The 15,944-nt window shown below is 48.7% G+C and overlaps 1 protein-coding gene and 1 pseudogene across 2 annotated transcripts; one reads left to right on the top strand and one right to left on the bottom strand.

Annotated features, from left to right (window-relative positions):
- Window positions 1-1,617: 1,617 nt before the first annotated feature.
- LOC148894387 (SH3 domain-binding protein 4-like) lies at window positions 1,618-13,235 on the top strand. 2 transcript variants are annotated; one of them, XM_089002317.1, is made up of 6 exons: window positions 1,618-1,851; window positions 5,876-6,059; window positions 7,055-9,378; window positions 11,820-12,008; window positions 12,084-12,328; window positions 12,414-13,235. In XM_089002317.1, the coding sequence occupies exons 2-5, from the start codon at window positions 5,936-5,938 to the stop codon at window positions 12,303-12,305; spliced, it is 2,859 nt and encodes a 952-aa protein (XP_088858443.1). In that variant the 5' UTR covers window positions 1,618-1,851; window positions 5,876-5,935; the 3' UTR covers window positions 12,306-12,328; window positions 12,414-13,235. The 2 variants fall into 2 exon arrangements, with proteins under 2 accessions (XP_088858443.1, XP_088858444.1); XM_089002318.1 differs by having other exon boundaries at window positions 12,475-13,235.
- A 1,463-nt stretch (window positions 13,236-14,698) lies between these two features.
- The window catches only part of LOC148894388 (trace amine-associated receptor 13c-like), a 3,045-nt pseudogene continuing 1,799 nt past the window's right edge, over window positions 14,699-15,944 (bottom strand).

The following is a 15,944-nucleotide window of genomic DNA, read 5'->3' on the forward strand; positions in this document are numbered from 1 at the left end:
AAATTAAATGTGTTAGCAATTAGCAAATGTGTTTGGTGCTTTCTTGGAGTTGAAAGAGTTCGCCCTCTAGTGGAAGGCCAAAGAATGACTTGAAAGTTCCACGGACATGCTTTTCATTGGAAAGAAAATAATAATAATAATAATAATAATAATAATAAGAATAATAATTTCATTTCTAAGCGCCTTTCAAAACTCTCAAGGTCACTTTACAGTCACAGGATAAGTTTTTCTGTGGATGAGTAGCAGCAGCCACACGCGCCGGCGTTCACTCAACCCGGAAGTAACTCAAATAGATACAAACCTAGCTAGCTAGACAATAGATAGCTAATAGTTAGCGAGCTAGATAAGTAGCCAGCCAGCTAGATCGCTATATAGCTAATTGATAGATAGCTAGATAGCCGGCCAGGGAGCTAGATAGCAAATAGCTAGCTAGCGAGATATCTTGCTCGATAGCTCATAATACATTTGGATTTCACAGGTTTTTTTATCCATTTTTTGGGAGGTTGTTTTGTTGATTGACAAAATCAAAAGTGTCATGAGATCAAATGTCAGCACAAATCGTCAGTGAATGATATATGTATTTAAAAATCATCCCATTTTGTTTTCAACTTGGATGGAAACAGGTTTGCCGATGTGACAAAGGAATTTCTTGGATATACAGTGATACCTCGGTTTACGAACCCCTTGGCTTACGAACGATACATTTATGAAAATTTTACCTTGGCATACGAACTTTTTTCGGGATACACACGCTGCCTAAATGAGTGATGTGTCTTCTAACCACAAAATGGCAGCCCACTGTTTTTGTCCTCTATTCCCCGCCCCCAGTCTTCGGTTAAAGCCACGTGATTGGTCAAGAACGCAGCAGTGGGGGGGGGGGGGGTTTAAACATTAAAGAGACAGGCAGACGGCAGTGAGAGTTTCAACTTTGATAGTTCAAAGGCAGAGTGTAGACTGCAAGGTTAAAATATCCCATCAATCAGGCACCACAAACAACCCGCACAAGCCATCTGTACACTTGATGCAAAAAGCTATCAACCCAGCTAAACAGAACACAATTGGATTGGGTTTTGGATTGAATTTGCCTTGATTAGTCTCGCACTGGAGAAATTTCCATTTCATAGCAGCAAAGTCATGAAAGGAATGAAATGAGGATGAAGAACTAGATAAAATTATCACAGAGAAAGCACCTACAAGCGATCATTCCTCAAGATGGTGAAAGAAGAAGGTTACGTTCCTCATCAAGTGTTTGATGCTGATGAAACCGGCCACTCCATTCCATCAAGTCATCAACGACCATCACAAACCTAAATAAAACGACTTTATTCTACAGTACAGTTTATTTCTTTTATTATAATACCATAGCACATTTATTATACATAAAATAAGGTATGCTTTGTGTCGTTTTAAGGGTTGTAAAATTAGAAAGTAGAAAATTATGTTTTATCGGGACCTGGGGACGGATTATTCTCGTTTTAATGGTTTCCCATGGGAAATTATTTTTTGGGATACACACTTCGCCTTACGCACTCTGTCTGGGAACCAATTAAGTTCGTAAGCCAAGGTATCACTGTATCTCATAAAAAATGCGGGAAAGGGGGTAGGAGGGGGAGGGGCTCCATCTCGAGCCGCTTCAGCCCCTCCCTGGCTGGGTGATGTGAGGCGGGCTGGCCCGGCTCGACTCGGCTCGGCGGGCGGGCTCTTGCTCACTGCCCCCCGCCCCCGACCAGCCACCCCCCGCTCGCTCACGAACTCGCCAGCGGAGCCTCCAGCACAAGCAGGCCGACAGGCGAAGCAAGCTCGGCGGCGGCGGCGGCCTCGCCGGAGGGACTCGACGCGACGTGCGAGCCGGTGAGTGAGCTGCCATCTTGTCTTCTTCTTCGTCTTCGTGTGGTGGTCGTCGCGATGGCGGCGCACTCGGGGAAAGTTTGACATCCGGGGAGCAAAGCACCGACTTGACGACGTTTTGGTTGGAGCTTCGTTCACTCGTCGCGAGTCGGTGGCGAAGCCGAGCTTCGGCGGCGGCGAAGGCTACTCGTCCCACACGTCACGGCAACGGAAAGGTTAAGCTCGCGGTTGCCATGGAGACCGGGAACGCGGACACTCCGCCGGACGCTTCGGTTTCATTCGGTTTTGTTCGATCCGAGATTAGCTTGATTAGAGATCGACATGTCCCGTCGACATTGAACGGGACGCGTCGCCGCTTTTAAACGAACCGCGTCGTGTCCGTGTCCGGCCGACAGGGGGCCAAGTCGATATGGCCACTGAATGTCGCCGTCGCAATGGAAACCAGCAAACAAGGAGCTGCCTAGCTACCTATCTAGCTAGCTATCTATTATCTAGCTGGCTAGTGAGCTATCTATCTGCCTAGCTATCTAGCTATCTATTAGCTATCTAGCTGGCTGGCTATCTAGCTAGGTATCTGTTGGCTATCAATTGCCTAGCTAGCTAGCTTTCTATCTATTTGAGTTACTTCCGGGTTGAGTGAAAAATGACGCGTGTGTCTGCCGCTGCTCACCCACAGAAAAACTTATCATGTGACTGTAAAGTGACCTTGAGAGTTTATAAATAAAATGTGTCATTATTATTATTATTATTATTATTATTATTATTATTATTATTATGAACAACCAATAACCTCCATTAGCATGCCAGGCAAACGACCACTCGCAAGGGTTGTTGTTCATTGAGTTTTTGTCGTTTTATCCTCCCGATAAGGCCACAAAAATGCCGGCTCGCTACCATACTTTCCGACTCGAGGCCCAATGGCGGCGCTTTGGATGTGACGTCAGCAAAGTGGAGCGCGGCGCCGCCACTGCGGACCTTCGGGGAAACTTGCGCCGATCTCGACTCACTTCTTGAATGAGCTTCATTGTTTCCCGGGACGCATGTGATCTTAGATAAGCCTTGTGGAACCCCCCCCCCCCCCCCACCCTCACCGCCACCGTCGGGTTTGTCTATGTGTTGACGTCCCGGCCTTGAGCACGTGACGAACCACCACGCAAATGTTTGTTCACACAGTGTAGAAATGGACATTTCACAGCAGCAAAGTGATAGAAGGTAGAGGAAAGCAAAGGAAGAAGTAGAAAACCAAAATACAAGAGCTGCTGTAAAGGTAGCCACTCTCACAGCGCTATCTTTAAGTCAAAACAAAAACAAAAGAACAAATATAAACTAGCTAGCTATCTATTAGTTATCTATAAGCTAGCTAGCTAACTTTGTATCTATTTGAGTTACTTTTGGGTTGTGTGAACGTGTGGCTGCCGCTGCTCACCCGCAGAAAAACGTATACTGTGACTAAAGTGACCTTGAGAGTTTTGAAAGGCGCTTATCAATGAAATGTATTATTATTAGTACTATTATTATTCGCTAGCTATTTGCTATCTATTAGCTCTGGCTGGCTAGCTAGCTATTTGGCTAGCTTGCTATTTAGCTAGCTAGCTATTCACTATCTAACTGGCTGGCTATCCAGCTAGGTATCTGTTGGCAATCAATTGGCTCGCGAGCTAGCTTTCTATCTATTTGAGTTACTTTTGGGTTGTGTGAACGTGTGGCTGCCGCTGCTCACCCGCAGAAAAACGTATACTGTGACTAAAGTGACCTTGAGAGTTTTGAAAGGCGCTTATCAATGAAATGTATTATTATTAGTACTATTATTATTCGCTAGCTATTTGCTATCTATTAGCTCTGGCTAGCTAGCTAGCTATTTGGCTAGCTTGCTATTTAGCTAGCTAGCTATTCACTATCTAACTGGCTGGCTATCCAGCTAGGTATCTGTTGGCAATCAATTGGCTCGCGAGCTAGCTTTCTATCTATTTAAGTTACTTTTGGGTTGAGTGAACGTGTGGCTGCCGCTGCTTACCCGCAGAAAAACGTATCCTGTGACTAAAGTCACCCTGAGAGTTTTGAATGGCGCTTATCAATGGAATGTATTATTATTAGTATTATTATTATCATTTGCTAGCTATTTGCTATCCATTAGCTCTGGCTGGCTAGCTAGCTATTTGGATAGCTTTCTATCTAGCTAGCTAGCTATTCACTATCTAACTGGCTGGCCATCTAGCTAGGTATCTGTTGGCAAACAATTGGCTAGCGCGCTAGCTTTCTGTCTATTTGAGTTACTTCCGGGTTGATTGAACGCTGGCGCGTGTGGCTGCTGCTGCTCACCTGCAGAAAAACTTATCCTGTGACTGTAAAGTGACCTTGAGAGTTTTGAAAAGCGCTTAGAAATGACATGGATTATTATTATTACTATTAATCACCTGCTGCCGATGCTCACTGGTGAGCTAGCTTGCGCTCCTTCCACACTCTTTGGAAGAAAACAACCAAAGGAGTCAATTGTTGTGAAATAGGAATAGCAAGTCTCCATTTGGACGCTAACCTTACTAGCGGGGGGGGGTCTACAACGTGCTAGCTAGCCCAAGATCCCAGCACCGCTCGCACACAGAGGGAAGATCTACCTTGCGCTGCTCTCGGGCTGTCATCACAAAGGCATTTCCTCCTCAGCCGCTCACTTCCTGCTTCTCGGCAAAAGGCCCGACATGGACCGGAGCCCTCCGCCAACACCCCCTCACGTCCTATTTACGTGGCCAGGATGCTTGCATGTCTGTGGGGTGTGGCCCTTTTTCTCGCTGCGGGGTAAAATAATATTAATAATAATCCATTTCATTTCTAAGCACCTTTCAAAACTCTCAAGGTCACTTTACTGTCACAGGATCAGTTTTTCTGTGGGTCAGCAGCGGCAGACTCACGCGCCATTTTTCACTCAACCCGGAAGTAACTCAAATAGATAGAAAGCTAACTAGTGAGCTCATAGCTAGCTAGATAGCTAGCCAACTAGCCAGATAGATAGCTAATAAATAGCTAGCAAGATAAATAGCTAGGCAGCTAGATAGCTAATAGACAGCTAATAGGTGCATAAAAGCTAGATAGATAAATAGCCAGGCAGCTAGATAGCTCGCTAGCCAGCTAGATAGCTAATAGATAGCTGATAGATAGCTAGCTAGATAGATAGCTGGGCATCTAGATAGCTCGCTAGATAGCTAATAGATAGCTGATAGCGAGCTAGCTGGATAGATTGATAAGCATCTAGATAACTCGCTAGCCAGCTAGATAGGTAATAGCTAGATAGATAGCAAGCAGCTAGATAGCTTGCTAGCCTGCTAGATAGCTAATAGATAGCTAGCTAGATACATTGCTAGGCAGCTAGATAGCTAGCTAGCCAGCTAGATAGCCAATAGATATCTAATAGATCAGGGTTGAGTTGGATTCCTCTCATTTGTTTTTTCTCCCCTGCTGCGGGAAACTGGAAATTTCGCGATGTGTCTGTGTGTGTGGGGGGGGGCTGCAACGTTTTTTTAGCTATTAGCTAGCTATTTGCTAGGTATTAGCTCTCTATTCGCTAGCTAATAGCTAGATAGCTATCTATTAACTAGCTAATAGCTATCTATTGGCTAGCTAGCTAGCTTGCTATCTATTTGAGTTACTTCTGGGTGGAGTGAAAGCTGGCGCGAATGGCCGCCGCTGCTCACCCACAGAAAAACCTATCCTGTGACTGAAAAGTGACCAGGAGAGTTTTGAAAGGCGCTTAGAAATGAACTGGATTTATCATCAAGCCATTTCGGAAATGGAAGGCCTGCGGTCACCGTGGCAACTGCAGCTCAGGCCCCCAAAGTGGCCCAATCCAATCCAAGTGGAATTCTTGCTAGCGTGTGTGCGTGTCCTCCACCGGTTCCGACCGGGTCGGGAAAACCCGAAACGTCTCGTTCCTGCTCGCGGTCCGCCTCCAGGACCCTGTACGTCCGCTGGAGGGGGTGGGGGTCCTATCCTCGTGGGATTCGGCGACACCTCACTTTGCGCCCGCCGTCTGTTTCAGAGATGACGGGTGGGCGACGCCGCTGACGCCCCACCTGCCACCAGAGAATCGGATCCGGTCATGGCCGCCCACCGGATCCGAACCGCGGCCACGGGCAACGTTTCGCTGCCTCGATGCAGGTCGGAGGGGACTCTGATTGACCTTGGCGACAACGTGTCCGAGTCCGGCCTCATTGATGTCAAAGGTAAACTTAATCATAATAATTACAATAATACATTTGATTTTTAAGCGCCTTTCAAAACTCTCAAGGTCACTTTTCATTCAAAGGTTTTTCTGTGGGTGAGCAGCGGCAGTCACACGCGCCAACGTTCATTCAACCCGTAACTCAAATAGCCTCAAATAGTCAAATATACCTAGCGAATAGATAGCTAATACATTGTGAATAGATAGCTATTACCTAGCGAATAGAGAGCTAATACCTAGCGAATAGATAGCTAATACGGAGCAAATAGATAGCTAACAGCTAGTGAATAGATAGCTAATACCTAGCGAATAGATAGCTAATACCTAGCAAATAGATAGCTAATACCTAGCGAATAGATAGCTAACAGATAGCAAATAGTTAGCTAATAGCTAGCGAATAGATAGATAATACCTAGCGAATAGATAACTAATACCTAGCGAATAAATAGCTAATACCGAGCGAATAGATAGCTAACAGCTGGCGAAGAGATAGCTAATACCTAGCGAATAGATAGCTAATACCTAACGAATAGAAAGCTAATACCTAGCGAATAGATAGCTAATACCTAGTGAATAGATAGCTAACAGCTAGCTAATAGATAGCTAATACCTAGCGAATAGATAGCTAATACCTAGCAAATAGATAGCTAATACCTAGTGAATAGATAGCTAACAGCTAGCAAATAGATAGCTAATAGCTAGCGAATAGATAGCTAATACGTAGCGAATAGATAGATAATACCTAGCAAATAGATAGCGGATAGATAGCTAATACAAAGCAAATAGATAGCGAATACCTAACTTCTTCCTATTCCGGTGCTTGGCTGGGAAAATGACCTAGAAGTTCCCACACGCCGGGAGTCCGTCCGTGTGAAACGGTTCCCCTCTGAAGTGAAAGCAGTAACGTCCTGCCACATCGACGGCCAAGTGAAAAAGTTGCTAGCGCCAGCACCCGCGGTGGAGAAACGACCATGACTCCCCATCTTATGTTTCCAGTGCCTTCTCCCAGTGCCTTGCGCTTGGATGCCAGCGCCTCCCTGGGCGCGGCCCGAGAGGTGGTGGCCATCAGGGACTACTGCGCGTCCAGCTTCACCACGCTCAAGTTCTCCAAAGGCGACCGCCTCTACGTTCTGGACACGTCGGGCGGCGAGTGGTGGTACGCCCACAACAACACCGAGATGGGCTACGTGCCGGCGGCCTACGTCCAGCCCGTGGGTTTCAGAGACTCGTGCTTCAGCGACAGCGGCATGATTGACACCGTGGGGGACGGCGGCGGGGAGGAGACGGCTTCGGAAACGGACCCCGTCGGCGAGTGGGCCGGCGTCATTTTGAAGCCCACCGCTTTTCAGAACGGAAATCCTTTCACAGCCAGCTCCGCCAACCCGTTTCTGCACGGGTATCCCCAAAGCCCGGTGGACCAGAACACCGAGGGCAAGTCCACCGATCTTCTACTCTTCGACGCCCCGTCAGAATCGATCCTTGATGCTTTCGCCGCCGGCACCCACGGCCCTCTCGGGGACGCGGCGGGGAACGGGCTACGACGGGATAACCCCTTTTTCCGAAGCAAGCGCTCCTACAGTTTGTCAGACATGTCCATCCTCCAGGCTGAGTCGGGTGGGCCCCCGGCGTCCGGCGGTTTCTTCGGCGGCCTGACCGCGCCGGCGCCGGAGCAGTTCCAGAGCCGGGAGGCGTTCCGGACGGCGTGGCTCACACACCGCAAGCTGGCCAGGTCCTGCCACGCCTTGGACTCTCTGTGCCAAAACCCAGGGTGGGGTCAGACGCAGCCGGTGGAGACCACCATCGTCTGCCGGTTGGACAGCTCCGGGGGCGCCGTCCAGCTCCCGGACACCAACATCAGCGTCCGCATCCCCGAGGGACACGTCGCCGAGGGCGACACCCAGCAGATCTCCATCAAAGCTCTCCTGGACCCGCCCCTGGAGCTGAACAACGATCGCTGCACCACCTCGGGCCCGGTGGTGGAGATCAAGCTCAGCAACATGGAGACCAAAAGCGGCATCACGCTGGAGATGAAAGCGTCGGCCGTGGTCAAAGCGGAAAAGAGCCAGGCGGCGCGGGCCCTGTGCGTCAGGAGCGACTGTAAAGAGGGGCCTTACGCCCCCATCTCGCAGACTTTCCCGTGCGGCGACACTGTCCGGGTGTCCGTGGACAACTTGGAGCCCTGCGTGTACATTTGCGGCGTGGTGCGGTCCCAGTCCGTATCCCCAGACTCGGGCAGCGTCTGGGACCACGTGGTCAAAAGGGTGACGTTGGGGATGTACGGCCCCAAGCACATTCACCCCTCGTTCAAAACGGTTGTGGCCATGTTTGGTCACGACTGCGCCCCCAAGTCCTTGTTGGCCAGCGAGGTGGGGAAGCAGGCCCAGTCTTCGCCACCCGTGGCGCTCCACCTGTGGGGCAAGCACCAGTTTGTCCTGTCCAGACCCCAGGACCTCCGCGTCGGGGTCTTCTCTAACATGGCCAACTATGAGGTGAAGGCCAGCGAGCAGGCCAAAGTCATCCGGGGTTTCCAGATCAAACTGGGCAGAGTCAGTCAGCTGGTTTACCTGATAACTTCACGCAACGGGACGGATGTCTCGGACTTCACCTTGAGGGTCCAGGTCAAAGACGAGCAGGACGCCATCCTGGCCCAGTTTTGCGTTCAGACCCCGACGCCGCCGCCCAAGACGGGCCCCAAGACGTCGGCGCAGCGTCGGTTTCTGAAGAAGAAGGACGTGGGCAAGATCCTCCTGTCCCCGCTGGCCTTGGCCACCAAGTACCCGGTGTTCCGCGACCGGCGGGTCACCAACCTCAGGTTCGGAAAACTGATCAAGACGGTCATCCGGCAGACCAAGAACAGTTACCTGCTGGAGTACAAGAAAGGAGACTTTGTGGCTCTGCTGAGCGAGGAGAAGGTCAGGCTGAAAGGCCAGCTGTGGACCAAGGAGTGGTACATCGGCTACTACCAGGGCCGGGTGGGACTGGTCCACGCCAAAAACGTGTTGGTGACGGGAAAACTCAAGCCCGTTTATTTCACCGGGCCGGAGCTGACCGCGTCCTTGTTGCTGGAGCAGGTCCTCAGACCCTGCAAGTTCCTCACCTACATCTACGCCTCTGTCCGCACCGTCCTGATGGAGAACATCGGCGATTGGCGGGCCTTCGCCGACGCCCTGGGCTACCGCGACCTACCCGTCGCGCACTTCTGCCGGGCCGAGCTGGACAGCGAGCCCGAGAGGGTGGCCTGCGTTCTGGAGAAGCTGAAGGAAGACTGCAACAACGCTGAAGGCAAGGAACGGAAGTCCTTCCAGAAGGAGCTGCTCATGGTACTTATGCTTTGTTTTTGTTTTTGTTTTTGTCCCACCCCCTTCCCTACCACCCTCCATATTTATTTTGTCGCTGCCTGACTCTGTCATTTACCATCACAGTCTGCAGTCTTTGCGTGGGTGTGTTAGACGGTTGAGAGCAGACCAGATTTAGAGACAGTCAAAAGTAAATACCGTGATACCTCGGCTTACGAACGCTTTAGCTAACGAACTTTTCGCTTTAAGAACGTTAAATTCGCGAGAATATAATCTTGGCATACGAACTATTTTTCGGGAAACGCACGGAGCGCCACAGTGAGTGATGTGTCGTTCGCGAACGAGCCGGTTCTTGGCGCTCCTAGCAAGGATCTGAAAATGGCAGCCGGCTTTTTTTATCTTCTATTCCCCGCCCCCAGTCTTCGGTTAAAGCTACACGTGATTGGTCAAGATCTGTGGTAGAGGAGGGAGGGGATACACGCAGCAGCTAGGGGGGGTTACAGAAACAGAGCTGCACGTGAAAATAGATAGGCAGATGACAGCAGCCACACGCGCCAGCGTTCACTCAACCCGGAGGTAACTCAAATAGATAGAAAGCTAGCTAGCTAGCTAATCGATAGCCAACAGATACCGAGCTAGATAGCCAGCCAGCTAGATACTGAATAGAGAGCTAGCCAGATAGATAGATAGATAGATAGATAGATAGATAGATAGATAGATAGATAGATAGATAGATAGATAGATAGATAGCCAGAGCTAATAGGTAGCAAATAGCTAGCAAATGATAATATTAATACTAATAATAAAAAGGTCTATTGTGTGTAGTTTTAAGCCTTATTTAGTTGGAAATTATTTATTTAGTTGAAAATTATGTTTTATGGGGACCTGGGAACGGATTACTCTCATTTTTATTGTTTCTTATGGGAAATAAATGTTTGGAATACACACTTTTCGCCTTACACACACTTTCTGGGAACCAATTAAGTTCGTAAAGCCAAGGTATCACTGTATGTCAACGTAGTCAGTGTTTGTCGTGCGCGGTCACTGTCGGAGCAGTAGCAGCTGGCCTTGCCGTGACCACATGATGTTCAGGTCCCTTTCTGATTGGCTGCTATCCACACTCAAGACTATTTTTAGAAGAAAGCAACACGTGGAAAAGCAAGGCCTTGTTATTGTTGTTTCAGACCGTCCCGCTAACCCCAACTGCTCCCCATTCTCAAATTGGCTATTGGTTAGTTCGTAGTCCCAGGTGGTTACCCACTAACTCGTCGGACTATCACTAGAGCTTTAGCTCTTACTATTTTGTATGGATGTGTCCATATGTCTCTGTCACGTGTTTGATTGTTCATTTGTGAGCTCCCACCATGTGAGTTCCACCTCCTGGTGGTAGCTCGTATGTCAGAAGTTAGTCACCAGTCAACCTTGGGTTCTTCGGGGCTTCGGCGCAACCCCAACATGCAGACAGGAGGGAGTAATGGGGTGTATTTATAATAATAATAATAATAATAATAATAATAATAATCATCATCATCATCATCATCATCATCATCATCATCATCATCATCATCATAATAATACAGACTGAATAGATAGCTAGCGAGCCAGCCAGATAACTAGCTAGCCAGCCAATGCTTATTTATAGATAGCAAATAGCTTGGAAATGATAATAATAATATTAATAATAATAATAATAATAATAATAATACATTTGATTTCTAAGCTCCTTTCAAAACTCTCAAGGTCGCTTTACAGTCACGGGATCAGTTTTTCTGTGGGTGAGCAGCGGCAGCCACATGCGCCAGCGTTCACTCAACCCTGAATAACTCAAATAGAAGGAAATCTAGCTAGTGAGCTAATAGATAACTGATAGATAGCTAGATAGCTAGATAGCTAGGTAGCTAATAGATTGCAAAAAGATAAGCAAACAGACAGCTAGCCAGGTACCCAGATAGCTAGCTAGTTAATAATAATAATAATAATAATAAATGTCATTTCTAAGCGCCTTTCAAAACTCTCAAGGTCACTTTTCAGTTTTCCCGTGGGTGAGCAGCGGCAGCCACACGCGCCAGCGTTCACTCAACCCGGAAGTAACTCAAATAGGTAGAAAGCTTCCTAGTTAAAAGATAGCTAATAGATAGACTGCTAGCTAGGTAGCCATATAACTAATAGATAGCCAGCAAGATAGCTAGGGAGCCAGCCAGATAGCTAATAGATAATCAATAAAGTCAGCAGGATAAAAAATGTCAAACAACAAAGTCATCAAAACAGAAAGGTCCAAAGTAGCAAACAAAACCGTGAGTAAAACAAGACGAAACAAACCTGACAGGGTAAAACAAACAATGACCCGACACTGAATGGTCGCAAACCAAAACGGGACAGAGCGAGATCGAGCGCTGTCCTTCCGCAATGAGAACCGTTGTCCACTTCCTGCGCTTGACGGGCCAACTTCCTGTGGTGCGCATCAGGCCCTGCTGAAGTTGGACTGCCAGGGCCTGGTCGCTCGTCTGCTGATGGATTTTGTGCTCTTGACCACGGCGGTGGAGGTGGCGGGACGTTGGCGGGAATTAGCCGAGCGCCTGGCCAAGGTTTCCCGCCAGCAGATGGACGCCTACGAGGCACCGCACCGCGACAAGAACGGCGTCGTGGACGGCGAGGTGACCGCCTCTCGTCTCTTTGCGAGCGCTGCATAACTCCGCCGTTTCAACGCACCTGTGTGACTTGCGCTCCAGGCCATGTGGAAACCGGCCTACGACTTCCTGGTGACCTGGGCGGCGCAGATGGGCGACAGCTACCGGGACGTGATCCAGGACCTCCACGTGGGTCTGGATCGCATGAAGAGCCCCATCACCAAACGCTGGAAGCACCTGAGCGGGACCCTGGTCTTGGTTCACTGCCTGGATGCCCTGCGGAGCGCCGCCTTCAGCCCCGCCTCCGATGACTTGGCCGTCTGACGTGGTTCCTGGTTCTGGTTCTGGTTCTGTCACGTTTTTTTTTTTTTTTGGACTGTTTGGACTGTTGACTTTCACCTGAAGTGTTTTGATCAGTTTGTAACCCAACAGGTCTGGTGCCATGGTCTCCATTCCTGGTGGATTTTGGTACGGTTCTGCGGTTGTGTTTCAGCTACTTCCCGAAAGCGGTTCTGCCAAAAACTAGCAACCGACCCCTCTCACGTAAGATGCTTTCTGTCTGCGTCGATGAGAAAGTTTCTTCAGCCGTCATCCGTACTTCTTTGAAGGTGTCGGATGTTTCGCTTCTAATCCAAGAGGCTTCGTCAGCGAACTAAAATCTTTTTGCTGGTAGTTTTGGCCCTATATATATCCCTACTCCCGTGCCAGACTCTGCTATGATTGGTCCCTACTCTCAGGTTGGGGGTGAACAGAGGAAATCGCCATGATGGGGTGAGGTTCAATTTTGATCGTTCCTACAACTGACTTCTTAGGCAACATAGGCTTAGTTATGCTGAAGAAATGATAGCCGATCAAATGGGGCAATCAGGCCAGTCTTAGACCCATACTCAGTCAGGACAATAAATGTAATCAGTGTAGCCGCAGGGAGTAGTCCTCTGCTCCCTCCAACCCGAGAGCAGGGACCAATCATAGCAGAGTCTGGCACTGCCACGTCTGGACAGTAGATATATGTATAGGGCCAAAACTACCAGCAAATTTTAGTTCGCTGACGAAGCCTCTTGGATAAGAAGCGAAACGTCCGTCGCACCGACGACAAACTAGCCAAAACACAGACAACAAACAAAAGCCGTAATGGCGCCGCCTGGATTTTGTTTTTCGAACATTTGCCTCAAATGGGGGTGCGCAGGCGGGCGATCACGTGACATCATCTCCGCCATTGCTGCGCATCTGAAATAAAGTGTCAATATTTGTGTACTTGTTAGCCGGACACTGTGGGGAGGGGGGGGAAATGTGTGTGTGTGTGTGTGCCAAAATACAACTTTTAATAATAATAAGAATCCATTTCATTTATAAGCGCCTTTCAAAACTCAAGATCACTTTTACAGTCACAGGATGAGTTTTTTTCTATGGGTGAGCAGCGGAAGCCACAAACTGTCCGCTCGCCCCTCCTGGTGGTAGAGAGTAGTGATGTGTCGTTCGCGAACGAGCCGGATCTCTGAAGTGAACGAAGAGAGCCGGTTCCTAAAAAGGAGTTGACTTTTTTATCATCTATTCCCCGCACCCAGTCTTCGCTTAAAGCCGCGCGTGATTGGTCGATATCCGTGGTAGAGGAGGGAGGGGAGAATTATAGACACACACAGCAGTAAGGGGGGAGTGGAGGGGGGGTAGACAGGTGGACAAATGTTATCACATTATGCTGTTATGATTATTCAATTGTATTTTTTACTAGTTTGTATGATAGCATTAATAATATGAAAGGCAAATTAGTGACAGCTGAGCATCAGACCAAAGTAACCACAGGGTTAAAAATGTTTGACAGAGTGTATTTTTTACATGAGTAATTCGTTTTTCACATAATTTTACATTTTTGGTAGTTAATTAATTTAAGCAACAAAAAACAGATCATTCATTGGGAGCCAAAAAAGCCGCATCTTTTTAGTGAGCCGAGCCAAAACAACCGGCTCTCTGAAAAGAGCTGGAATTCCCATCACTCTGACGAAGGCGGAAATACACGCCGAAACATGCAAGGTAATTGTACACCTAAAAACGCCATTGTCAGTAAGAAAATAATCTGTTGTAATTTAGATAATAAGGAGACAGGATGATCTTAACACAACTACTGCAAGTCATTGTTGAACTAGTGAACGGAACTAGTGGAAAAGCGCTTCGAAACGAAATGGATTATGATGACAGTATTGCGGCGTGATGGGGCAAAATGTCCGTTTTGGCGCCGCCTATTGGTTACTTGGTGACGCGACAAGGCCCGCAAGTTGGTAAAAGTCCCGTTAGATCACTTCGCCGACGGTTTGTGTTGACGGACGCCTCAACTTTGTGATAAATAATAATCCATTTAATTTCTAAGCGCCTTTCAAAACTCTCAAGGTCACTTTACAGTAACAGGAGCAGTTTTTCTGTGGGTGAGCAGCGGCAGCCACACGTTCACTCAACCCTGAATAACTCAAATAGAAAGCTAGCTAGCTAATAGCTAGTTAATAGATTTCCAGCGAGATAGTCAGCTATCTAGATAGCTAATAGCTCGCTAGCCAGATAACCAGCTCGTCAGCTAGATAGCTAATAGACAGCAAATAGATAGCCAGCTAGATAGATAGCTAATAGCTAGCTAGCAAGATAACCAGCTCGTCAGTTGGATAGATAATATACAGCAAATAGCTAGCTAGCTAGATAGCCAGCCAGATACCTGAAGCCAGTTTTGATTAGCAGGTGGAAAAAACATAGTCTCCCAAAGCGACTTGTGGCCTGCCTGATTGTCAGCAGGTGGCGCTGTGCACCACTTGAAAATCAGCGTGAGGATCAGGTGAGAAGAACTGAGGCCCTGGGACTCGTTCCACGTTCCACGTCTCGGTCGTTTTTGGTAGTGACGATTTCACTCCACGTGGGGGCGCTTGAGGCTCCATTGGGGACGCCTGTTGCCATTTGCAAAGGCGCCAAAAGTTTCTTTTGTGGTGTTCTTCTCCATCACCGTTGGTCATCTTCGGTTTGTCCGTACGTCTGCAAAGCTTGACTTGATTTTACATGTTTTTTGTTAACGTATTTATCGTTTGGTAACATGAGGAAAAAAAAGCAATTTTTGAACCACTTGTGCTGAATGGTCACGTACAGATGTTTGGTTTGCGTAGGTAGGAGATTGCGGTGGCCCAAGTTGCCCGTCCTCCGCCTTTTCGGTATCTCCCCGTTGCACCAATTGAGCAATCATCAGCAATCTCTGCTGGATCTCGATATCCAACCCGTTCCTCTGTGTCGCAACACGGAGCCATGTGAAAAGGTGTTGGACGGAGTCGGAACTGGAATCCTCTCCCGCCCCACCGACAACCACCCGAGTGCCGCTGACGGAAACAGGCAACACGGTGTGACGCGTCGAGCCACTCGACGGTCCCCACCTGGCCCGGCACAACAGCTCCCGTGCGCACCCCCACTCGCCATTGTCTTCGGGGTTCCTGTTTGAAGGCAACAGCTGGTGGGTTGGACCCCCCCCCCCCCTCTCACAGGCGGTTGACTAGAACGGTTCTTTGGTCATCTGGGGAAAAAATGGGCAAGGAGGGGCATTTCCCCTTTCGCGGTCACTTGGGCCCACGGCTCAGCGGAACCTGGATTAGGGTTAGGGTTAGGGTTAGGGTTAGCGTTCCCGCATCCAAAAAGGACACGACAGGAGAGACAAACGACCTCATCACGTACACATTTCAAAGACGGCCAATTCTGGAAGGCGCGAGCGAGCAAGGCCGCCGCCGCCCTACATCAGATCGGCCCTCCGGGAGCCCGGCCTCAGGACACGCAGAGTGACAATGTGTTTGACGGCTTTTCGGAACCACGGGTAGAACCAGGCGTAGATCAGGGGGTTGACGCAGGAGTTGAGGTAGTACACGTTGAGCACGACCGAGGCGCCAGGCAAGCTGTCGGCGGCCAGTGACACGCAGTAGTAGGGACAGAAGCACATCAGAAAGACCA

Source organism: Hippocampus bargibanti, linkage group LG08, assembly GCF_051943395.1.
Source record: "Hippocampus bargibanti isolate YZ-2025 linkage group LG08, ASM5194339v1, whole genome shotgun sequence".
NCBI classification, from domain to species: Eukaryota; Metazoa; Chordata; class Actinopteri; order Syngnathiformes; family Syngnathidae; genus Hippocampus; species Hippocampus bargibanti.